The 25533-nt window shown below is 43.2% G+C and overlaps 1 protein-coding gene across 1 annotated transcript in view; it reads right to left on the bottom strand.

Moving 5' to 3' along the window:
* Window positions 1–11472: 11472 nt before the first annotated feature.
* DNTT (DNA nucleotidylexotransferase) overlaps window positions 11473–25533 on the bottom strand; it is a 35705-nt gene continuing 21644 nt past the window's right edge. The window contains exons 7-12 of the mRNA XM_053583508.1: window positions 22812–22944; window positions 21646–21754; window positions 17680–17928; window positions 15471–15559; window positions 14325–14424; window positions 11473–11523 (exon numbers count right to left, since the gene is read on the bottom strand). Of these exons, the coding sequence (XP_053439483.1) occupies window positions 11473–11523; window positions 14325–14424; window positions 15471–15559; window positions 17680–17928; window positions 21646–21754; window positions 22812–22944 (731 nt within the window). The remainder of the gene's footprint in view (window positions 11524–14324; window positions 14425–15470; window positions 15560–17679; window positions 17929–21645; window positions 21755–22811; window positions 22945–25533) is intronic.

The following is a 25533-nucleotide window of genomic DNA, read 5'->3' as shown; positions in this document are numbered from 1 at the left end:
TGAAACTAGTGTACGATGCCCCATGATCATATCAATGTACATAGCTATAATTTAATGAAAAACAAAAATATTATAAAAAAAGAAATTAAACAAAGATATTAGAGATTTAAATGAGACTTTAGAACAACTATGCTTGATAGATGTATATAGAACACTTCATCCCAAAGATGAAGAATATATATTCTTCTCATCATCCCATGGAACATACTCCAAAATAGATCATATCCTAGGACACAAAACAAACCTCAACAGACTCAAAAGAATTAAAATTCTACCTTGCATCTTTTCAGACCACAGGCACTAAAAGTGGAACTCAACTCCCATAAAAACATTCAACCTCACACAAAGGCTTGGAAATGAAACAACCTCATCCTGAATGACAGTTGGGTGCAGGAAGAAATAAAAAAGGAAATCAATAACTTCCTTGAGTATAACAACAATGAAGACACAAGCTACCAAAACCTATGGGAAATAGCAAAAGCAGTCCTGAGAGGAAAATTTATCACTTTAGAAGCCTACATTCAAAAATCAGAAAGAGAGTGCATCAACAAACTCACAAGCCATCTTATGGAATTGGAAAAAGAAGAACAATCTAAGCCTAAACCTAGCAGAAGAAAAGAAATATCCAAGGGCGGTGCCTGTGGCTCAAGGAGTAGGGCGCCGGTCCCATATGCCTGAGGTGGCGGGTTCAAACCCAGCCCCGGCCAAAAACCAAAAAAAAAAAAAAAAAAAAAAAAGAAAAGAAATATCCAAAATTAAATCAGAGATTAATGAAATTGAAAACAAAAGAATCATTCGGAAAATTAATGAAACAAAGAGTTGGTTTTTTGAAAAAATAAATAAAATAGATAAACCTTTAGCCAGACTAACTAGAAATAAAAAAGTAAAACCTCTAGTAACCTTAATCAGAAATGATAAAGGGAAAATAACAACTGATGCCACAGAGATAGAAGAGATTATCTCTGAATAATACCAGAAACTTTATGCCCAGAAATTTGACAATATGAAGGAAATGGATCAATATTTGGAATCACACCCTCTCCCTAGACTTAGCCCAGATGAAATAGATCTCCTGAACAGACCAATTTCAAGCACTGAGAGCAAAGAAACAATAAAAAATCTCCCAATTAAAAAAATGCCCTGGTCCAGATGGCTTCACACCAGAATTCTATCAAACCTTCAAAGAAGAGCTTATTCCTGTACTGCAGAAATTATTCCAAAAAATTGAGGAGGAAGGAATCTTCCCCCAACACGTTCTATGAAGTAAACATCACCCTGATACCAAAACCAGGAAAAGACTCAACTAAAAAGGAGAATGTCAGACCAATTTCACTAATGAATATAGATGCCAAAATTCTCAACAAAATCTTAGCCAATAGATTACAGCTTATCATCAAAAAAGTCATACATCATGATCAAGTAGGTTTCATCCCAGGGATGCAAGCCTGGTTTAACATACACAAGTCCATAAACGTTATTCACCATATCAACAGAAGCAAAACCAAAGACCATATGATCCTCTCAATAGATGCAGAAAAAGCATTCGATAAAATCCAGCATCCTTTTCTAATTAGAACACTGAGGAGTATAGGCATTCATGGCGCATTTCTTAAACTGATCAAAGCTATCTATGACAAACCCACAGCTAATATTTTACTGAATGGAGTAAAACTGAAAGCTTTTCCTCTTAGAACTGGAACCAGACAAGGTTGTCCTCTGTCACCTTTACTATTCAACATAGTGCTGGAAGTTCTAGCCAATACAATTAGACAAGACAAGAAAATAAAGGGCATCCAAATGGGAGCAGAGGAGGTCATACTCTCCCTCTTTGCTGATGATATGATCTTATACTTAGAGAACCCCAAAGACTCAACCACAAGACTCTTGGAAGTCATCAAAAAATACAGTAATATCTCAGGATATAAAATCAATGTCCTCAAGTCAGTTGCCTTTGTATACACCAATAACAGTCAAGATGAAAGGCTAAATAAGGACACAACTCCCTTTGCCAAGGCCCCAAAGAAAATGAAATACTTAGGAATATATCTAACAAAAGAGGTGAAGAACCTCTATAAAGAAAATTATGAAACCCTAAGAAAGGAAATAGCAGAGGACTTTAACAAATGGAAGAACATACCATGCTCATGGCTGGGCAGAATCAACATTGTTAAAATGTCTATACTTCCCAGAGCAATCTACCGAATCAACGCAATCCCTATTAAAATACCAACATCCTATTTTCAAGACGTGGAAAAAACAATTCTACATTTTGTATGGAACCAGAAAAATCCCTGTATAGCTAAGGCAGTTCTTAGTAATAAAAACGAAGGCAGGGGTATCACCATACCAGATTTTAGGCTATACTAAATGGCAATAGTGGTCAAGACAGTGTGGTACTGGCACAAAAATAGAGACATAAACATTTGGAATCTAATAGAGCATTGTTTTTTAAATACCAAAGGAGAAGCATTTTCAACCTAGAAGTTTTACCTAGCAAAAATATCTTCAAAAGGGATGACAAAACCATTTTCATACATACAAAAGTTAAAAAAATCTTCATCAACAGATGAGCAGTAGAAGAATATTAAGGGAAGTCCTTCAAGCAAAAGGGAAATGGTGCCAGATAGACACCAGGATCTACACCAGAAGGAAATGTACCAGAAAGGTCACTCCGCAGGGAAATGTACAATCTATATTTTTATTTTTACTTCAATCTCTTTAAAAGATACTGGACTGTTTGAGCAAAAATAATTTCCTGTGGAGTTCGTAGCACATGACAACAATGGTAGAAAGTCTAGAAGCAGAGAAAGCGTAAGCACACTGCTGTAAGGGTCTTATATCATATGGGAATGACACAATATTACTGTGTGGACATACAGGGTGACCAGTTAGATGTGAATATGACAAACCCTAAAGCAACAACAAAAAGGACATCTGAAAATCTAACCATATCAAGTGTTGGTGAAGATATGGAAGACTCCCAGACACTGCTAATGAGAATATTCACCTTGGAAAATAGTTTAGAGGTTTCTTTAAAAGTTAAATATATCACTTCCATATGACCTAGCTTTCCCATTCCTAGGTATTTACCAAAGGCAAATGAAAGTTTACACAAACACGGATACGTTAATGTTCACAGCAGCTTTATTTTGTAATAGCCAAATGCCTATCGCCAAGTGAGGGATAAAGACACGTTGGTATATCTTACAATGGAACACTAATCAGCCAGAAAAAGCAATAAATGAACTATTGTTATACATTACAGTATGGATGAATCTCAAAATAATCATGCTGAGTGAAAGAAGCCAGGCATGAGTATTATTCCATTTCTGTAAAATGATTCCACTTATATAAAATTCTAGGAAATGTGAACTAATAAATAGTAACAGAAACTTTATCAGTGGTTGCCTGGGGATGGTGGGGATGGACAGCACACAAAGGGGCTGAGGGAAACCTTTGCAGGTGATGGATATGGTCTCTAGATTGATGATGATTTCACAGGTGTATGACATGTCAAAATGTAGCCAATTGAGCACTTTAAACATGTGCAATTTATTGTCAGTTTTACCTCAATTAAGCTGCTAAAAAAAAAATCCAAGCCACACAGACCCATAATATTCCTTTCCTTATTCATTGTGTTGCCAGAAAAACCAGAGGATTTGAGGGATATGGTTGGTATCTTGGGAAGGAGAAATATAGTGTTTCTCTGGAGAAGTTGGAAAAAACAGGGTCAGCTATGGAGTGCTTCCAGGGTAGAATGGAATCCACTTTCAAGGGCTTTCAATGTCAATTCCACTGGAAAACCTTAAAAGCTTCCAACTTCACCTGCATGTCAGAATTTTGTCCCCCCAAAACACAGGGGGAGTAACTACGTAGAACTGGAGGCAAAAATTAATATTACTTTAAACCTAGGTTTCAGCTGGATAGAAGATGTGAATTCTCTGCAGTTGTATGTAAATTTTCAATGTATAAACAAGGCATTACAGTGGAGAGTTTCCATAGTTTCCTTCAGATTCTCAGAGGAATTTGCAATGCCCTGTCCCCATAGTTTTAAACATAAATAGTGATCATTATTGTTGAAGGATAGTGACAAGGATACCCAATTATATCTATCTTAAGCCACTTGTTGAAATACCTTTGATATAAAGTGATTTGAAATTAGTAATGATTCAAACCTGACAGCTCTGGTGTATGTTGCTGGTGCCTTAGCCGCTTGAGCTACAGGCGCCACCCCAAATTTCTTTCTATCTCTCTCTTTTTTTTTTATTATTAAATCATAGCTGTGTACATTAATGCGATCATGGGGCACCATGCACTGGTTTTATAGACGGTTTGACACATTTTCATCACACTGGTTCTCTTTTTTTGTTGTTAGAGACAGAGTCTCACTTTGTCGCCCTCGGTATAGTGCTATGGTGTCACAGCTCACAGCAACCTCCAGTTCTTGGGCTTAGGCGATTCTCTTGCCTCAGACTCCTGAGTAGCTGGGACTACAGGCGCATGCCACAAAAACCCGTTATTTTTTTGTTGCACTTTGGCTAAGGCTGGGTTCAAACCCGCCACCCTCAGTAAATGGGGCCAGCACCCTACTCACTGAACCACAGGCACTGCCCTCCAAATTTCTTTTATTTTATAGCACTTTTTACTTTTAAAAGTACTCTTTATCCATTATTCTGTCTGATTTTTACAATAAACCCAGGAGGTATGCAGTATAGGTGTTACCGTGTCTGTTTTACAGATAAGAAAATCAAGGCCCTAGGAAGTGAATTTCACTGGAGCCTGTGAAGCAATTTGTTTTGATGGATGATTTAAGTTTTCAAGGAATAAAGATTAAAGAATAATGAGTTTAATGTGTTGGTATCATTTCAAGTCCTCTTTTCTACTTACTTTGAAATATACATGATATCGTTGCTAAGTATAGCCGCCTCATGAATATGTAAATTATTATATATCAATAAATGAGAAAAAAGAATAATGAGTTTAATTGACAGCGGGGAAATTTCTGTGCTGTTATGGGCATCCTTTAATATACATGCTGGGAAGAATTTGAAATGCTTAGAGTAGTATGAATTGGTTGAAAAAACTAAATTTGAAATAGATAAAAAATTATTACCACTGTGGCCCTTATCTGTCCGTAAAGGACCAAGGTCAGTGAGTTTCTCTGAATACCCTTGGCCTCCATAGAATCTCCAGAGTCATCTGACCGGGCCTTTGCCTGCTATCCTCCATGCCTGGTGCTTAGAAAGTTTCAGCTGATGTAGCTGGCTCTGGCCAAGTCCAGACAGGCTCGGGTTTAGGAGTCCAAGAGCCAGAATACTGCCCTCATCTTCACCACCTCCTGTTCTGACTTCAGGGGCTTGGGACTTCCAGTGAACTTCAATGTCCTTTCCCCCTGAGATATTATGAACTTGCTCCTTGATCCTTTCTAATCCAGAGGATTCCCAAAATCAAGAATTTTACAGCATTACCTCATTTAATCCTCCAGTAGATACAAAAGAAGCAACCATTATTATCTTGGTTTTAAAGAGGAAGAAATCATAGCTCAGAGAGCTTCAGTAACTTGTCCAAGGTCACACAGCTAGTAATCAGGGGAGCCCAGTCTGTGTACATATTCTCTGCTGAATCAGCAAAAGCTCTGGAATTAAGTTGGTGTGTAATGTTGGGCAGGCCACTGCTTCTCTGGACCTTAGTCTGTTATCTATAGAACGTACAGGCGGGACCAGAAGTTCTCTAAGGCCCTGCTCAACATTCTTCAGCTTCTTGAATCTGCCAGGATCATACTGTACTTGTCTCTGAATGTTCTTTCATCAACCACCAGAGGGCACTTTGCTCCGAAGCAGGAAGCCCCGGGAAATGCCGAGTTCGGATAACCAGGCACCACCCTAATTGATTAAACAATTCTGGCCTAGAACAAAAAACCACGTTCTGCTCAAGCAGAGGGCATTTGTGGAATTCCCAACAAGGCTTTTCAAATAAGGAAAATAGCGTTTAGAGTCTCCGAGGTTCTCTGACTGGGAAACTCCTGGATGGACCTCCTCGGGCTACTGGGTGGTGGAGATTTTCAGAGAATCAGAACTGGGGAGATGGTTAGTGAAGGTGGGAGGACCACCTGCACAATTTCAAGCATTAGCCACCTGAATTCCTTGATCCCCTCTCATCATTCTTGCCAAATCTCCATCCCACTGGTAACATTTTCCCTTACTTTGATTCACTTTTCTTATTTAAATAAGTGTGCTCAGAAAAAGGAAGCTTTATATCACTACCTTCAAGGAAAACACATTTTTATAACACATATCAAAATAAATACTTTTCTAGAATATGCTTCATGCTTATACAGGCAGAGATTTTTGATAGTTTTGTTTTCTATGCCTTGTGCCTAGAAAAATGCACGCAATAAATATTTGTTAATCATTATCAGAATAAAAATATTCATCTATAATTACCGAGAGTCATCTTGAATATCATACCTGGAAACACTGGCAGCAGAAGAGGCTAGGAAAATTCTTTGTGGATTTTGGTATTTGAAGCATCTGAATGTGACCAGAGGGGCTGGTTTCTGTCCGCTCCTGTGTTGCCCAGCTTTCCTTAGCCATCAAATCCAGATGAGACAGACATGCAGATAGACCTGAAGCCCTGTCCAGTGTATTCCTATTTTCAACTTGAACCATGTTTGTGTTTCCGGATGGGCAAAAAGTTTTCACCTGCCACTTCACACCCATTAGCACAGCTATGATAAAAAACAAAGTAAAAAAGTGAAAGTGTTGGCAAGGATGTGGAGAAACTGGAAAGCTTGAGCATTGGTGGTGGGAATGCAAAAAGGTGCAGCTGCTGTGGAAATAATAGGGTAATTCCTCAAAAATGTAAATGTAGAATTACCATTTGATCCAGAAATTCTATTTCTAGGTATATAGCCAAAAGAATTGAAAGCAGGGACTCAAACAGATGCTGGGACACCTACGTGCATAGCAGCATTATTCATGATAGCCAAGAGGTGGAAACACCACAAATGTGGTGTTTGGATGAATGGATAAACAAATGTGGGCGGTGCCTGTGGCTCAGTGTGCGGGGCGCCGGCCCCATATACCGAGGGTGGCGGGTTCAAACCCAGCCCTGGCCAAACTGCAACAACAACAACAACAAAATAGCTGGGCCTTGTGGCGGGCGCCTGTAGTCCCAGCTACTTGGGAGGCTGAGGCAAGAGAATCGCCTAAGCCCAGGAGTTGGAGGTTGCTGTGAGCCGTGTGAGGCCACGGCACTCTACTGAGGGCAATAAAGTGAAACTCTGTCTCTACAAAAAAAAACAAATGTGGTATTCGCCTACAATGGAAGATTAGTCAGCCTTAAAAAGGGAGAAAATTCTGGCACATGCTACAACATGGATCAACCTTTAAAGCATTATGCTAAGTGAAATAAGCCAGAGACAAAGGGCCAAATATTGTATGATTCCACTTATATGAGGCACCTAGAATAGGCAAATTTCATAGAGACAGAAAATAGAAGTTGCCATGGCTTAGGGGCTCAGGGAATGCAGAATGATTGTTAATGGGTCCAGTCTGGAGTGAAGAAAAAGCTCTGAAAATGGATGGTGATGGCTGTACAACACTGTGAATGTACTTGCCACTGACTTGTGCAGCTAAAAGTGGTTTAAATGGTAAGATTTATATTACCACAATTAAAAATGAGGTTTCTCTGATAAACTGAGGAATCTCCGTGTTACTTGTGTCTGAAGGGTTCTGAATTGGCAGAGTCATGGTTGGTGTCCACAGGGTGGGGGCAGTGTGCCATCCCTGTCACCCATGTGTCCTCCCTGAAAGCTAACTTAGGTGTATTTACTGCCAGATGGAAAATGTAGTTCTTGCATCATGATAACAAGTTGGAAGTGGCCTTGTCACCATTTGAGCTGAGCTCTTAATTTGACAGGTAAGAAAATAAGCCCCAAGGGAGACACGACTTGGTGCAGGTGGCACAGTGTGCTAGTGAAGGGCGTGCAGTTCCTGGCTTCTCTCTCGTAGGGCTCTGAACCCTATTCCAGGACCCACAAACATAAACTAGGGGCTTGCCAGATGCTGTCAGTAGAGAGGCAGTAGGGTGGTGACAGGGTGTCAGGGCTGAGCTGGAGAGTGCATGCCTTACACTGAGCTACAGAGGGCTCTAGCCCATCATTACTAAGTGGGACTGCAGCCTATTGTGACTTTTGTTTCCGAGGAGAACCACCAACCTTTTTTTTTTTTTTTAATATGCATTCTTTCAAGTTTTAAATATCGGCCCAGAGTCAAATATTTCTAAAACACAGTGGAGGCCAAACAAAACACACCTATGCTCTGTGTTTGGCCCGAGGGCTGCCAATTTTTGACCTCTGCCATATATAAAAATGTCCTTCTCTCCTGTTCAAGTTTTACACGTGTGAGAGGTCTTTGGACATGTATTTCCAGAACTTCATTGCAAAAACAAAAGCTCTCGATCAGTTGTCCCCTTCACCATCTGTCATCCTGGAAATAGACCTTGAGGCTTCTCTAACTCAGAGTGGGCCAAGCAGTGGAGGAGGGTCTGGATGCCTCAGGTTCTATGGAGCATCTCTTATGCAAGCTGCAACTCCCAGCTTTCTAGAAGTCTTTGCCTAGCCTATTATTTTTGATACTCCCTCTGTTTCAGTTCTGGCTACAGCCAGTCCTGGAGAAACTGGATAGGAACACCCCTCTATCCCTCTTTCTATACCTACGCAGTCACTCAGTCTGGCTGATTAGACTTCCATGATGCACACCTGACCCAAATGCAGCCTGCCTATTGGTTGGGGAACAACCAATCACCATTTGGCCTAGAGTAGCTCTTGAGCAGGGCCCATCAGATTCTGTCTCAAGAAATGGAACTAGGCATTCTGGGAGACTGAGACAGGTAGACTGCTTGAGTTCAGGAGTTAGTTAAGGTTAGGTTTAGGGTTGAGACCAGCCTGAGCAAGAGCAAGACCCGTCTCTATTAAAAATAGGAAAATTAACTAGGCATTGTGGTGGGTGCCTGTAGTCCCAGCTACTTGGTTTGCTGTGGCAGGACGATCACTTGAGCTCAAGACTTTGAGGTTGCTGTGAGTTATGACACCGTATCACTCTACTCAGGTGACAGAGCAACACTCTGTCTCAAAAAGAAAAAGAAAAAAGAAATAGAACTGGAAGATGCAGGGATTATAGGGCAAAGCTGAGCTGACATTCAGCAGGAGTGATTGGTCCCTGCTGCTCTTCTAAGGTGTGGTTTGCAGGGTGTCAATCTGTGCTCTGTTGTCAGTCCTTGGGTGTCATGAGATCCGTGTCCCTCTCTCTTTTTAAGCCTGACTGGGTGTCCAGATGAGTTTGCTTCAGGCATCCCTCTGCACTCTTTTGCTCACCTTGGCTGAGGTGCTGCTTGGCTTCCGACTTGGGGCCAGGTGCTCTCAAGACCTGGGCACCAACAGGACTGGAATGATTGTTCTCACTTCCTGAGGGCTTGGCCACTCTTGCCTGTTATGTATTGGTATCAAGTACCAAACTCCCAGACACTGTCTGGCCCCAGCACCAGAGCATTCTGCTAAATAATCCCAGCAGGGGTATCTAGGTAATGCTGGTCAAACCATGATGCTGAGGAGACATGATGTGCAGTCCGATACTCAAGCCCAAGAGCCGGATCCTCTGCCTATCACCCCAAGGTGCAGCTCTGACTGGAGACTGTCCCCGTCCACATGGCCACCACTGCTCCTCTCTTCTTCCCTCAGTGGCTTCCTCAATGTTTTCCTCTGACCTTGGACCCTGGATATGAACTAATAATCATCAGAATTTGTCTCCTGCCCAGGGGAAAGAGGGCACTCTCTTGTAGTCTCCTGGGGATATGGGGAGGAAGCACTAGACCTCCCCACCCCACCCCCACCTTGGGCGCCTATAAAGTTTCCGCCAACCAGGAACCAGACCAGCCTATCCTTTGGCTCTTTCTCTCCACACACCAGGAGAGGTTTCCTCATTCCCACTCCCCTCATGTCAAGCTCCCTGAAAATGGGACTCCCAGCTCTGGTGTCCTCCTAGGTGTCATGGCCTAGGCAGGCCAGCTAGTATCTCAGGGCACCCCGTGCCTCATCCCAGCCACCCATTCTGTGTGGGACCTGTAGTCTCAGGGAAAGTCTGTCAGGAATTCCCCCTCCTCAGCAAGGTCTGTATGACTCCCTGATGAGTGGCCTTTGGTTTCCAAGAGGTAACAAGCAAAGAAGCCACTCAAACTCCCTGTGAGCAGAGACAGGGAGTTTTGTTGGAGTACTCAGTGCCAGGAACAGTGGTTGGCACACTGTAGGGGCTCATAAGTATGGTGACCATTTAATTTATCCCCTAAATCAGAAATTTTTAAGAGGGAAAGGATGTGTTATCATAATTATGCAGAGACATCAGGCATAAATTGGATCTTTCCCAGGCAAACCAGGATGAATGATCACCCTGTCAATATCTCTTTTGAAAGACTGAGTGAACACAGCTAATGGCTCCTTCTAAACATTCTTGCTCAGGGAAAAATATAATGGGCTTTGAAGTCAGTCAAACTAGAACTTAGAATAAATCCTGGCTTTTCTGCATATTAGCTTGATCTTGGGCAAGAAGCATAACTTCAGGGGACCCTAGATTTCTCTCATTAGTAAATCAGATGTCCTACCCACTTCAGGGCTTATTGGGGGTGATTAAATGGGATAATGCCCGTGAAAGCCTCAGCAGAATGCCTGAAACTTGTCATTCACGTAGTTGGGATGTGGTGTTGATGGGGAGATGGCCTTTTAGCTGTCCTGGGCAACACAGGAACATCTCGAGGTCTTCCTTTGTCCTCAAACTCAGATACATATCCTCTGTAGCTACTCCCTGTCTCTCCTTATTCTCACCTGCCACCATCTCAGCCTCCAGAGCTCAGTGCCCTGCTGAGCAGAAACCCCCCTCTCGCCAGCTTCAAATATACCCTGAGATCTACCAGGATGAAGTGGGAGAGTTCATAGGAAGAGCAAAGAATGAAAAGGAAACTAAACATTTGTCTTTTAGAAGTAGTTTGCAGCCATGGACCCCTTCCCTTCACACCCTCCTGAATCTCTGCCCTTCACCGTGTAACTCTGCAATACCTTCCCATTGGGACAGGGCACAATTCTCATTCCTGGAGGCTTAGATATGTGACATACTTTGGCCATAGACACAGAAAGAGTCTTGAAAAGTGTTTGCACGCTTGAGTTTGCTTGTACTGGCTTTGCTGTCCCCACAAGAAGGATATGCCCATATAAGCCCACTGGTCCCAGGAATATAAGGGACAGAGCCCAGCCTAGATCAGCCAAACCCCCAGCCAGCATGTGGATTTGTGTGGTTTTAAGATTCTGAGTTTGGAGATGGTTTGTTTCCTGAATTTTTGTCGGTACTAACAGATATGACCCATACTTCCAGATTCCAACCCCAGAAAGGCAAGGAGCCTCTATTCCTGTACATTCCAGAGGAATCACCCTTCTTCATGGGGGCCTGGACCACCAATGTCCTCTGTCCAAAAGGGCTGGAAGAGAGGAGGGTTGTCATGGGCCTCTCAACTGTTTAGTAAGCTGAGGACATCAGAAAGGCTATAACAGATGGTCTGTTAGGTCCCTTCAAACAATAGTCTGTGGCCTCCTGGAGAAAGTGAGAGTTAAGAATGGGTGGGGAGTCTGTGGGTTCCAAAGGCTATCTCGGTCAGAGGTACCTCCCTTCCCATGGGTTCCTGAGATGAAGAGGCCAAGAGAGATCTTCCTGAGGGAGATTGAACCACTAAACCCAGAGAGAGGCTCCAAGATGGAAAAAATAGGGAGGTATTTCTTTGGTGGCTTAGGAAATTGCACTTCCTTCCAAATGAAAGCAGTGAGAACACATCTCTTATGTGGCCCTGTGCTGGGTACGTAGGGACCTAGCTCTGTAGTGGCCGGAGAGGGGCAGGCTTGGAGCTAAGCTGAGCCTGTTAAGAATTAGCAGTCCCCCTACTCTGACCCCTGAACCTCCTTTGGAATCTGCATCTTCTGATTAAAATGCAAGCTAGTATGTTCCTTTAGGAAGGAAGTTTGGAGAACTCTCAAGGATCTAAATGTAGACCTGCCGTTCAATCCTGCAATTCCTCTTCTAGGTATATATCCAAAGGACCAAAAATTCAGCAATAAAGATATTTGCACCAGATTGTTCACTGCAGCTCAATTCATAATAGCCAAGTCATGGAAGAAGCCCAAGTGTCCATCGACCCATGAATGGATTAATAAATTGTGGTATATGTATACCATGGAATACTATGCAGCAGTAAAAGAAATGGAGACTTTACCTCCTTTATGTTTACATGGATGGAGCTGGAAAATATTCTTCTCAGCAAAGTATGTCAGGAATGGGAAAAAAAGTATCCAATGTACTCAGCACTGCTGTGAAACCAATTTATAATCACTCACACTTGCATATGAAAAATGAAACACAACTTTAGGCTATGATGAAGGAGGGAAGGGGAGGGAGAGGGATGGGGAAGGGGTGGGAGGGATAGTAGGGGATAGTAGGGGGAGCACAACTATGGAGCACATTGCAAGTACAAGTTGGATCTGTCATGTGTAGAACACAAATGTCCTAATGCTACAATTGGGTAAATGAGGTGAAAGCCATGCTGATTAGTATAATGTGAACACTCCAATTTGTACAAATAATCAACACACTGAAATTGGCATAAATGTATTTATGATCTGTATACAAAAGACTTAAAAAAAGAAATACTCTTAAATAATAATGAAAAACATCTGTTTGTCTACCTCAAGACAAATCGTAAACTCTTTCTTCTTCCATTTAGTTACATTTATATTTAAAAATGTTTTACAATATTTGAGTGAAGAAAAGACTCAATCATCTTGTTTCCTCCTATTTTTATTGGAGATATGCAGTAGTTTAGCTACACTGTGGGCAAAGTGGGCTTTGATTAGCTTCTCTGGATAAGCCACCAATGATAACACCATTTCTGTTAAAAAATACATCATGATTTTATGCAGCAGTCATACTAATGGCCTATTAGAACATAACTCATTACCAGGAGATATGTTTTCAAAGCTATTAATTTTTTTAAGTTCTCTATATACTAGTAATTAAGCTATTTATTTCTAGTAGCAATCTACATTTCAGTAAGACCTGAAGAATCTTGAACTTTCCTAAGGCATCTTTTACTAATATGAAGCACAATTTATTTAACTTGAAGAGAATGGGTGAAAATGTAGACAACTTTTTCCTAGGCATTTCTTTCCCATGGTTCAATGTAATCCAATCCCAGATGTGCAAAAATTTCTTCTTCACTTTCTGCTTTGAGAAATATCCTCTGAAAGTATAACAAGAAATATGTGCATTCAGCTATCTTTCTTAAGCACCTCAGTGTAGACACCATGAAAGTATTACTTGTAAAACTGTCTTGTCAGCATGAATTACTGCCAAAACATAATTCCCTCAGGAGAGTATAAAAAGTCATTTTAAATGAGTTCCATAATTTTTGCATTTTCCCATCCTAGAATATGGTACTAACTAAATTAAGGTAAAGTCACACCAGCCTTACACATTCAGCAAAGGGCATTTGGATATTTTTCTATGAGTCAAAACTCTTAACCACAGCTGTCCTTTAAAAACCATCTAATAAAGCTGAGCATGGTGACTCACGCCTGTAATCCTACCACTCTGGGAGGCCAAGGTGGGTGGATCACGCCAACTCAGGAATTCAAGACCAGCCTGAGCAAGAGAGAGACCCCGTATCTACTGCAAATAGAAAAACTACCCAGGTGCTGTGGCAGGTGCCAGTAGTCCCAGCTATTCAGGAGGCTGAGGCAAAAGGATCATTTGAGCCTAGGAATTTGAGATTGTTGTGAGCTATGACACTCCAGCATAGCGCAACATGGTGAGACTCTGTCTCAAAAATTACCTGCAAACAAGCAAAAACCACCTGATAAGAGTTTTAAAAAAAGAAAAACATTGACACTTGAGCCACACTCCAGTCCAGTGAAATCAGAACCTGAGGGGAGGACTTGTCATCAGCCTATTTCAAAACTCCGAGTAGTTTCATGTGCAGCTGGAATTATGTACTACTGGTAATTAGAGGATACTTGAGTGTGTTGGGTTTTCCTCCAGTCTTCCACACCTGTCTCTGACCCCACCAGGCCACCCCATGATCTCTTTAAGACCAACCACTTCTTCCTCTCCATCCTTCCTCGTATGTAGCACAGCGCTGGGCATGTAAAAAGCTCTCACTTACATCCAACTATTTATTAAGTGTCAATTTGTAAGTGTTCCTTAGTTGAATCACGTGACTCTGTCTCCACTCACATGCTCAGCATCTGAGACTTTCCTGCTGGCATCCACAGCCCCCTCTTCTGTGAGCAGCGTCTCTAAGTCCATGAGTGTCAGGTGGAGCTGCTCCCGCCTCCTAGGAGGAGCACATGACCCAGGCCTGGCCAATCAGAACTACAGTAATGAGTGTGGGGATGGGCACATGATCCAGGCCCAGTCCATAGGTATCAGCAAGGATTCTTGCTGGAACCGTTAGGAAAGAGGCTCTTCTTTGCTGGAGTAACTGGGAGAATGGGACTTATCATAAAATTTGCCTGAGAATAAAAAAAAAAAAGTACTGAGGGAGGCTCCCTGAGCACCTGGATGCAGCTGCACCTGAAGCCACATTACCCTGGGATGCTGCAGTATATTACCCAAATTCCTTTTTTTTTTTTTTTTTGCCTATGCCATTTTGGGTTTGATTTCTGACACCTGTAATATACCTCATTTAGACCATAAGCTCCTGAAGAGAAAGGAACTTTACTTTTAGTTATTTTGAATCTTCTCCTTCAGAGTCTATTTTGGTGTTCTTGACCACTGTAAGAACAGTGGCCCTTAGCACTTGTGGATTTAACAATTGAATATTTAACTCTTCATTGTTCCCACAGTAGCTACTTTGCCAAGGCATGAACTGGATCATGACCACAGCAAGGCGGGCATGGTAAATGGGTCACACAGCTGCTGAGTGAGGTTGGCTGACTGCTCATTGCTTGCTCCCTTTCTTGCAGGAGACTCTCATTAATGACCCACGTGGTCACTCAGCATGCTGCTGCCCCTTGAATTTGACAGATACTCACATGGTATATGTGACTCACAGAGGGTGGGGAATCTCTGGTTTTCTTTGGAGTTAATCATTCAAACACCAGGAATAAACCAAACTTAAGTAATGTTCATGACTGGACTAGTTTTGGAGGCACAATTTGCTCATCATCTTTGATCCAAAAGCTCCTGAGGTACATTTAGGGCCAGGTGGGGACCTTAAGCTGTGGGGATGGTTCTAGGTGCCCTCAACTTTAATCAGCTGGGAATAAGACACTCCTAGCAAAGGGAAGTGTCCTGAGACACTCAAATAAGTTAAGGAAGAGTACTTAGGAACCCAGCCGTGGGGATGAGGCTCAAAGTAGCCCATTCCAGAAAGAAAACTTTACCTTGGTCTTGTCCCATAAACCGTGGTTATCCAGCATCATCTTCCGCTCATGGGTGGCATAGCGCCGCAGATCTCTCTCAAACTGCTGAAGAAGAGGTAATTAAAATGAATTACAATCAAGTCTAGAATATCTTCAGCAGTAGATCTTTAAAGACATCTAAGTCCCTCTAGTGAATATCTCCAATAAGCATTCTCAAAGTGATTTTCTCCCTGGGGCCAAGCTTTCTTCTTACACTGGAATGTAGCCTTCACAAGAACAAAAATGTAATTTGTTTTGCCCATGCCTCTATTCCCTCAAATAGTGCCTGGCATATAGAAAATGTACGGCAAATGTTTGTTGAATGAATAACTAGGCAGTGTGAAAATTTTGTCCAGAATCACACCTGGTTCAGAGTAAATGCTGGATAAATAATAGTTTGGTGGGGTTTTTTGTTTGTTTTTGTTTTTTCAAGACAGAGTCTCACTCAGTCACCCAGGCTAGAGTGCTACAGAGTCAGCCTAACCTACAGCTGACAAACTCCTGGGTTCAAGCAATCCTTCTGCCTCTGCCTCTCAAGTAGCTAGGCATGCACCACAACGTCTTGGCTACACTTTCTGTTTTTAGTAGAGACAGAGCCTCGCTCTTGCTCAGGCTGGTCTGCTGAGCTGAAACAATCCTCCCTCCTTGGCCTCCAAGAGTATTAGGATTACAGGTGTGAACCACCATGCTTGGCCTAAAAAATAAAATAGGAGGAGTCAGGGAACCCATTCCAGCCTGTTTTTTGTCCCCACCTGGCTGTGCATCTCTTGATTGGCAAGTCACCCACACTTTCTGAATTATGGTTGGTGAAACGAAAGGATGGAGAAGTGCCTAAGGTCCCCTCTGGCATTAATATCCTCTCATGCTGAGAGTCCGTCAAACTGATGATCTCAGTTATCGCCAATAACGTCACTGAGGCTAATTTTCCTGAGAGAAGGATAGATCTAGAAATTTTGTCCTTTCCTGTGTAGGATTGGAGAGTAAGCCTAGAATAATTATGCCCTCTAGTGGTGAGAAAAAATTCCTAGTATAGGAAAGTGAGCAGGGGCTGGGTGTGCAGACACACTTCATAACCATTACATCCTTTATAACAGGGCAGAGAGGGAGCCAGGGCTGTGGAAGAATCTGGACGAAGCCATTTCTGGGAGTGGTAGCTGCAGCTCTGTGAAGGTACGAGAGTCCTGGTAAGCCACCACCTCCCTATCCTGCACGTATGGGCCACTCTCCTCCCCTCCCTGGCTGTTCACACTGTTGGGGGCAACTGGAGAGGCTAGGAGTGAGCTGGGGCAGTGGGAGCTTCTGTTGTTTCCATATTTTAGCTATTGTGACTAACGCTGCAGTGAACATGACAGTATAGACGTCTCTTTGGCATACCGATTCCAATTTCTTTGAGCACGAACCCAGAGGTGGGAATGATTGATACTATGGTGGTTCCATGCTGTTTTCTAAAATGGCTGTACTGATTTCTAATACCACCAACAGTGTATCAGGGTTCCCTTTTCTCCACATCCTTACCAACACTTATGATCTTCTATCTAAATAATAGCTGATCTAAGAGATCTAAGGTAATGTCTTTTGTGGTTTTAATTTGCATTTCTCTGATGATTAGAGACGTTAAGCATTTTTTCATATATCTGTTGGTCATTTGTATGTCTTTGTTTGAGAAATGTCCATTCAAGTTCTTTGCCCATTTTTAAATAGGATTATTTGTTTCCTTTTTATTGAGTAGTTTGGATTCCTTGTATATACTGGATGATAGCCCCTTATCTGATACGGCATTTGTTCCTAATCTGTGAGTTGTCTCTTCACTGTATCATTTCCTCTCTTAACTACCTTGCTGGTTTCTCCGCTTCAGTGGTTCTCACACTTGAGCAGCATCAGAAACACCTGGAGGTTTTCTTTCAGACCTGAATTTCTGGGATCCATCCCCAGAGTTTCTGATTCCATAAGTCTGGGATGGAAGGCTGCTGCTACTGGCGTGGGGATTACACTCTGAGAATAAGTTAACCTGTCTCACTTGACTGTGTGCAGGTAGAACATCCTGATTTAGAGGTTTCCGGGCACTGTCTTGTCCCCTGGCCTTTGTCCCCCAACTCCTGCTGCCATTGTCTCTCCCCTGGGCCCAGCTAGACCAACCCATGTTTTGAGAAAGCCAACATTGTCCCATGGATCCACATAGCACTTACCCGGGAGCCAGTCCATCCCAACAGAGCGTAGGCATGGCGCTCATAGGGGCACACGACTAAGTCCACACGGATGGCCTTCCAGGTCTTTCCTTCCTGCTGGCTGGACTGCTCACTGTCTACCACTCTCTGATGGTGCAATTTTAAAATCAGAAAACATTTTTGAAAATGATCCAAGGCATCAACCTTTCTGCTAGGCAACTTGAGCTTTTCAAATGTTGACTCCACAAGGTCACAGTATAAAAGTAATCCCTGAAAAGAACCAGAACAATGTCAGGAAGAGGCCCTGCTGGAGAGGAGCTGAGATCTTATATTGGGTTGTTAATGAAATCATGGATTTCAGCAGAATGTGGCGCTGTGAGTGTGTCCTTGTATGACAAGCCCACCTGGAACACCAGAAGAGGGAGCTAAGGAAGTGGCTGCATTGTCCTTTCTCTGCAGAAAAGGAATGTAGTGATTAGAGAGGCTTAATGACAAAACTGCAAGAGAATACCCCTCCCCACTTCTGAACCCCAACCAGTGCGGGGGCTCTCTTCAGCCCTTTAAAAACAAACTCACTATAAATAAAGCCATGCTGTTTCTTGGGGGGCTGCTTTGAGTTAGTGTCTTCTATAGTTTGCATGTTTGTTCCCATAAACCTTATGTTGAAATTGACTCTGACCCTGACACCGGTGGGAGGTGTCTAGGTCATGGGGGAGGATCTCTCATGAATGGCTTGGTGCTATCTCCATAGTACTGAGTGAGTTCTCACTCTGAAGAGTCTGGCACGTCCCCCACCCCTGCCCACTTTCTCGCTTCCTTTCTGGCCGTGTAATTTCTGCATTTGCCTGCTCAGCCTTGCCCTGCATCATGAGCAGAAGCAGCCTGAGCCTGAGAGGCAGAGCTGGCCCTCTGCTTGTGGTACAGCTGATAGAAACATGAACCAAATAAACCTCTTTTCTTTATAATGCTCCTGTCTGCATATCAGAAGGTTTGTTTGCAGCAGGGGACCGTTACCAAACATGCACCTAAGCCCTTGTGTCACCTCTGGGTCTCGAGCCTCAGCTATTCACTGACTATCTCTATTTTCTGCAGTTTCTTTCCTTTCCCTTTAGGTGACTTCTTTGAAACATCAGGGTCAGGCTCTGACTTCCCCATCAATGCCTCATTGGTTGACTATTCACACCAGCATGTTTTTTCATTTTTCCTGCTGGAAACCACAGAGACTCCTGGCTAGGAGGAGATATTTCCCTGCTCCTTCCCTCTCTCCTCAGATGACAGAGCAGCCAGTTCTCAAGGTAAATGAGAGAGGAAGAGAAGGTGGAGCAGGAGGTGAGCACCTGCACCTCCCACGAGAAGAAGGCTCCATCCTCATTTAGTCTCAGGCTCTGCCAGCCGGACAGGGAGCATTGCCAGGCTGAGCGTGAGGCTCTCCAGCCTGGATCCCCACCCTGCCCTTTGTGTTCAGCCCCCTCCAACTCCTTCATGGAAGACTCTCGGTTCCCCCACTCAAAGTCAAGTCAGTTTCTCAAGGTGAACATAGTCTTTACTCTGTAATGTTTGTCAATACCTTGGATCTCTCAGCAGCTTCATGAACTGGAGATGTGACCACACGGAACAGTTAAGGGCCTCATGCCCAAAGTCCCACCCACCAGGTGTGAACCCCCAAACCAGCATCATTTAATCTCCTCTTTTTGGGTTGAACTACCAGTGGCCAGTAAGGACTCAGGCTAATACAGTCTCTGGCAGCCCTCCCTCGAGGTCACTATTTCCAAGATCTTTTCTTCCCTTTTTCCTATTCCTGACCAAGGGATTTCCTACAAGGTTCACATTTAGATTTAGCTAATGGGTGACTCAAACTGATACCCACTGGTGTTCACCAGGCTCCACATAGTACTTGTGTTTTCTCACAGCAACCTCAAATTCTTGGGGTCAAGCCATCCTCTTGCCTCAGCCTGCTCAGTAGCTGGGACTATAGGTGCCTGCCACAACGCCTGGCTAGTTTTAGAGCTGGGGGTCTTGCTCTTGCTCAGGCTGGTCTTGAACTCCTGAGCTCAAGCAATCCACCTGTTCCAGCCTCCCAAAGGGCCACGTAATGTTTTAGAACACTGACTGTTTGTGTTGTGCATGCTGTGTGAGTTTGCACCTGTGTGTGCCTGTATAGAATACAATCTTTATAATCTGGACAGTGCAGTTTTTGATAAGGCTGGCAGGACACAGGAGTGAGGTAAAGGTGGAAGCTAAATATGAAGAATTCATGTGCTGATCTTGAGGGCAGGGCTGGAGGTTTGGAGGTCTGGTCAGGGCTAGGACACCAAATGCCTCACAGCTTCTCCCACTGGTCAGTGTTGGCCAGAGTGGGAGGGAGGGGCTGCTCCTGATCACTCTTGGGTTCCCCTACGTGTCCCAGGGCCTGGCTTTCAGGCAAAGCCCAGTAACTGATTGTGCATGAGATGATGATAACAGTCACCATGGGTTAGGCCGTCCCATTCATCAGGCATTGTGCCAAGTGCTTTACCTAATTCTCTCCTTTACCCATCCTCTTTAATGAATAAGAGAGGCTTGCTATCCCTGCTTTACAGAAGAGGAAAGTGAAACTTGGGAAGATTAAGTAACCTAGCCCAAACCATATAGCCAGAATGTCAGGCCTGTGTTTTTAAAATCCCAAATCTAAAAGCCATGTGCTGAAATTAAGTCCACTGTATGCCTGCATGCGAAATGCCCATCAGTGAGGACCAGCAGTCAGTATAAACGCCTTGAAAGTGGGAAAGACCATGGAAAGGGGTTTCCTGTAGCCATCTCCCTACTCCATCTCCATCTTGAATGGTCTCCATGTGGGGACAGGGCTGCCTATAAGCCAAGGTCAAATAGGTCCATCCTTGCAGAGGCCTCCAAGTGGGAAGCCAAGGCAGCCCACTCTCCACCCAGGCCTGGGCTAGCAGGGTCCATGGGTTGTGCTCCTTTGCCGGTCAATGAGAATCTTTTATCTTTCCCACATGAGCAGAGCAGTGGGGACAGTTTGCTGACTCTTCCTTGCCCTGCCTTCTCCTGGCTTGGCCTGTTATATTGAACTCTCACTTGATCTTAGCCAAAAGGCCGAGAAAAAATATATATCGAACTCTCAAATGCTGACTGCTCAGGAAGGATGACACTGTGCTGGAGAAATATCAGCCCACCTCCTCAGCCCACCCAGGCCTACAGGTCCCTAGGAAAGGGGTCTCCCTGGGAAGTGGGACTCTCACTAGAGCTGAACAGGAACCAGGGGCCTCATGTGGCTGTGTCTGTAGAGTTAGTTAGTTTAGCTTAGCTTCTTCCACTGGGCTTGTCTCAAGTCTGATCTCCTCAATGGGTGGGGACTTCTAAGCCATGACCTCTGCTGGGCTCAGCTTGCCATGTTAGTTTCCATATTCCTATCTCAGCATAAAGTCAAATTGGTGATTGACCAGTAGAGAGTTCAAGGCCCTAGCGACACCTCTCAGACTGATTTTGTCCCGGTCTACGCAGTCCTGCCCCTTCCCCCAAGCCTGCAGCTTTCCTAGCACTCCCCTGGCGCATGTTCTTCATTTTGTTTGGGAGCTTTCATGCCTCTGCTTGTCAAACACAAATGCACAGCCATGCTGGGACCCTTTGGTGATAGGGTAAGTATAAATAAACAAGATATGGTACATATTCATAAAATGCTTTCCAGGACCCACAGCACGTAAGTTTCATTGCTGTTCCTATGGCTATGTAGAAGCTGCGGCAAATAACTGAGATTTGATTAGATGACCATTACACAATCACAAGGTATGATGTGCAAAATTCAATAGTGTTAATACACTATAATGCTTGAGTGTACAAGCATCTATTTTTTTTTTATTTTTATTTTTTTGCAGTTTTTGGCCAGGGCCAGGTTTGAACCTGCCACCTCCGGTATGTGGGGCCAGTGCCCTACTCCTGTGAGCCACAGGCACCGCCCGACCAGCATCTGTTTTTGATCTTTCTTCTTACCTTCTTTTCCCATAAGTCCATTACTTTATGTAAAAGTTGTTGCTCTTCTTCCTCTGTTGATTCTGGGCTGGTAATTAAAAAATCAACATCGTGCCCAATCTTCTTACCCCTAATATAAAAAGCAATGGGAATTGATTCGACTTTTAGCCCTTGGTCTTGAAAAATTACCTTTGTTTCTATGCCCTGTGTTTAAAGTTTGCAACACAAAACGCTCATGACTTTTTTTTAAACAACATATTCTTAGTTACACAATTCTGTTTCTTGCAAGATAAATTTATGTCATAGGAAAAAGTCATATGTAATACATGTATGTATGTAATTACGTACGTGTGGGCACAAAATAACAAAGGAATATTTCTTCTACACACACTACATGCACTCACATACAGACACACAGACATGGGGAGACAGACATGACAACAAGAAAACCAAGAACTGTATTCACATATCACAAAACAGCACTCTTGGAAATGCCGTACAGATTAAGGACATTTTCTTAGATTTGACCTCCTCCTCCTTTCTCCCTTGCCCCAAACTTAGCTTGTCAGAATGGCCAACAGCTACCAGGCAAGAGGGCCAGGAGGCTGGGAGGAGGAGGTCATGGGACGGAAAGAATTCCTTTCTGAAATGGGGGCTTAATATCCAACAACTGCACACATTCTGTGAAGACTTCACTCACTGATTCATTCATTGAGCCAACCAAGATTCCTTGAGCACCTACTTGGCTCCAGGCATCTTACACTGGTATTGCAGAGAACTAACATCGAAAAGCACATATAGGAGCAAATCCCTGTAACTCTGTGCAAAAGGGTCGTGGCAGTTGTCCAGGGAGCACTGAAGAGAGGTCCCTAACCAAGGGGGGCTTTCCAGAGGAGGCGGCATCTAAATTGTCTTAAAGGATGAGAAGTCAGCCAGGTGACAAGTTGAGAAATGGTAGCCCAAACAGAAAGTCTGACTGGGCATAAAAAGCAAGAAATAGCTCCGTATGCGTAGGAAATGACAAGCCATCCCAATGGAAATGCAGCGTGAGGAGCAGGAGACAAAGCTGCAGACAGAAGCTGGCATCAGGTCACGAAAGGTCTTTGGTGCCATTTCAGAGCCTGCCCGTGATGTGGACTCACTGAAGGTGTTAGAGCAGGGAAGGCAAAGCAGCCCCAGTTATTTACCTCCGGAAACCTCCTGTCATGGTGACGAAGGCATCCGGAAGAAATGCCCAGATGGCCTCCTTAACCAGCACGCTGACGGCCTCTGCTTCTGCCCTGGTCACACAGCTGACAAGGTCTTCATAATAGAGGAATCCTGAGAGGCCATGTGATAGGTCAATGGAGAGAGTGACACATGTGTGAAACGAACCAGCCCTCAGTGGGAGGGGATTCTGCCCCCAAACACAGCTACCAAGGCACAGGCGGGAATGCCAAACTCCGTTTCCATAGAGATAATGGTAACGCGTGTGGCTCATTTGGTTGTGAATTTTGTACAGTAACAATGGCTCTCTGCCTTCAAATGAAGAGGCTTACAAGTTCCTAAGAAGGAAACAATATTTCATAGCCCTTTGGAATCCAAATTGTTCAGACCTGACCTATGCCCTACTATCTTTTAAAAAAAGTTATGCCTAAGGAGATTTGGGATGTGAAGGTAATATGGTTGGAAGATGATATAACAATTTAAAAATAAAAGTAAGAACAGGCAGAGGATAAAAAAGAACAGGAAGATTATGTCTGAAGCAAGGTGGAAAACGTCCTCGGTGTTTGGCTTACTGCTTCTTTGCCATGAATTCAGGCAAGTTCTGAGTCTCATGATGAGGAGCTGATGACCTGATTATTCTCTAAGAGGGGCGTGGAGGGAGGTAGGCGGGCAGGGAGAGGCAAAGGAGAAGGGAGGTTTATCTCCAAGCACTGGGGTGAAGTACTGGCAGGGAGACGATCTGAGCGGGACATTCACAGAGCTGGAGGGACATCTAATTAGGCTTAAATACAGGCATTTCTTTCCTAACTAGGATGCCGAAGAGGAGGCCGTTCAGACTGTGCTTGAATCTGATAATGGGGACCTCTGACGCCTCCAGAGGTAGCCTGTTTCCTAACTGTAAACTATTTGAGCTGTGTTTTCTTTGGATTGGTGTAAGTCTACTTCCTTGCATCTTCATCCACTACTGGCCCTCTGAAATGATGCAGAGGAAATCTACCGGGCCTTGTTCTTCCCCCGAGATTGCAGGAGGGAGGCTGCAGGAAGGCCATCAAGCTCAAGCGTCCTGTTCACAAAGTTCTTAAATTCAAACTTCCATTGTTATTGCTGAATGGGGATGGTCACAGAAACACGTTGGCAGGACCAAAAGAAGCTGATATTCATACTGATATACCTGTAAACTGTGTCAAATACCAAACCAAGCTACTTGTGGAACACTGCTTTTTTCATTTCAATGCTGATAATTTATCCCTTTTTTTTAAAGCCACATTTAAAAAAATTATTGCAGCACGGCCATGGGGGGCATGGCAGAGTAAACAATGTTCTGTTAGGCTATGATACAGAAATTGCCATTATGACTGATATTCAAAGTACAACTCACTAATATTCAAAGTACAACTCACTAATAACTGTATGTTGAGCAACCACAAAAACCTGTGCTTCTTTAGTGATGTATGTCATCCAAAAGTCATAATTAGTAGCTCTTTCTTTAAGAACATGTACAGCAGGGGTCCTCAAACTTTTTAAACAGGGGGTCAGTTCACTGTCCCTCAGACCGTTGGAGGGCCGGACTATAGTTTAAAAAAAAACTATGAACAAATTCCTATGCACACTGCACATATCTTATTTTGAAGTAAAAAAACAAAACGGGAACAAATACAATCACACCGCCTCATGTGGCCCATGGGCGGTAGTTTGAGGACCCTTGATGTATAGATATCAAGAAAGAACATGGAAATCCTGTGATAATTTGTTGACATCCATGGAAGTAATTTAATTGGCTTTCCTTTTTGGTATGGCAGGGCAGTTAACTTATTACATAATGTTAAATGTGTGCTGCTGTATTTCAGAGAAAGAGTTTTCAGGGCAAATGTGGCCTGTGAATGCTCAAGCCTCAGGGAACTGCCATCAAGTGCAGATAGAAGCAAAACTGAGCCAGGTTTTAGATCTGACCAGTGAATCACTTTCAGCATAAAACATACTTTATGTGTTCAATTAGCTTATTTTTTATAGTATCATAAGCTATTCCCACTGGCAATTCCACTCACTGTGGTGCTGCTCCAAAGGATGCAATTTTGGGGAGTTCTAAGTGATGGGAGGGCATGCCTCAATTTCTACGTAGAACAACTAGTAGCATTAAACAGTGTGATGGCAACTCTGATTGACAAGTGGCTGCTTCATTCACTGGGTTGGAAGAAATGGGAAGAGGAAAAATCAATTTACAAAGCTAGGGAATTGGAAGCTCCTTAGATCCTGAGAAAACCTGACACCATTTGGTAAGGGTTTCATCTAAACGAAACCCTACATTGCCACCCAATTTCTCAATAAGCACTGAAAGTCTTTACTAACATTCCAAACCATTCAAACTTGCTACTTATGTCTAATACTTATGTATATTTTCTTTTTAATGGCTTCTCTAGAACTGGCATCAATCATGCCTATCAAATGTGCACTTTTAGGAGCCCAGAATACAAATATTGGGTATTTTCATCCTAGGCTTTCCTATTTCCTATGTGGCATCATATAAAAGCTTATTAGCAACCTCTCAGAAATTAGTAACTTTATAAAAGATGAGTAGGGGTCTTCTATGATGTCATTTATAGGACCCGCTAAGATTTGATTTGACTTTATTCCTCTACCATTGCTTGTTTTGTTTTAATCTTTTTTTCTTTTTTTTTTTACATTATCTCTTTAACAGAATGTAGC

The sequence above is a fragment of the Nycticebus coucang genome, chromosome 3, assembly GCF_027406575.1.
Source record: "Nycticebus coucang isolate mNycCou1 chromosome 3, mNycCou1.pri, whole genome shotgun sequence".
In the NCBI taxonomy this organism is placed as follows: domain Eukaryota; kingdom Metazoa; phylum Chordata; class Mammalia; order Primates; family Lorisidae; genus Nycticebus; species Nycticebus coucang.
The sequence above is the reverse complement of the archived record's forward strand: the minus strand, read 5'-3'. Positions and strand labels throughout refer to the sequence as shown.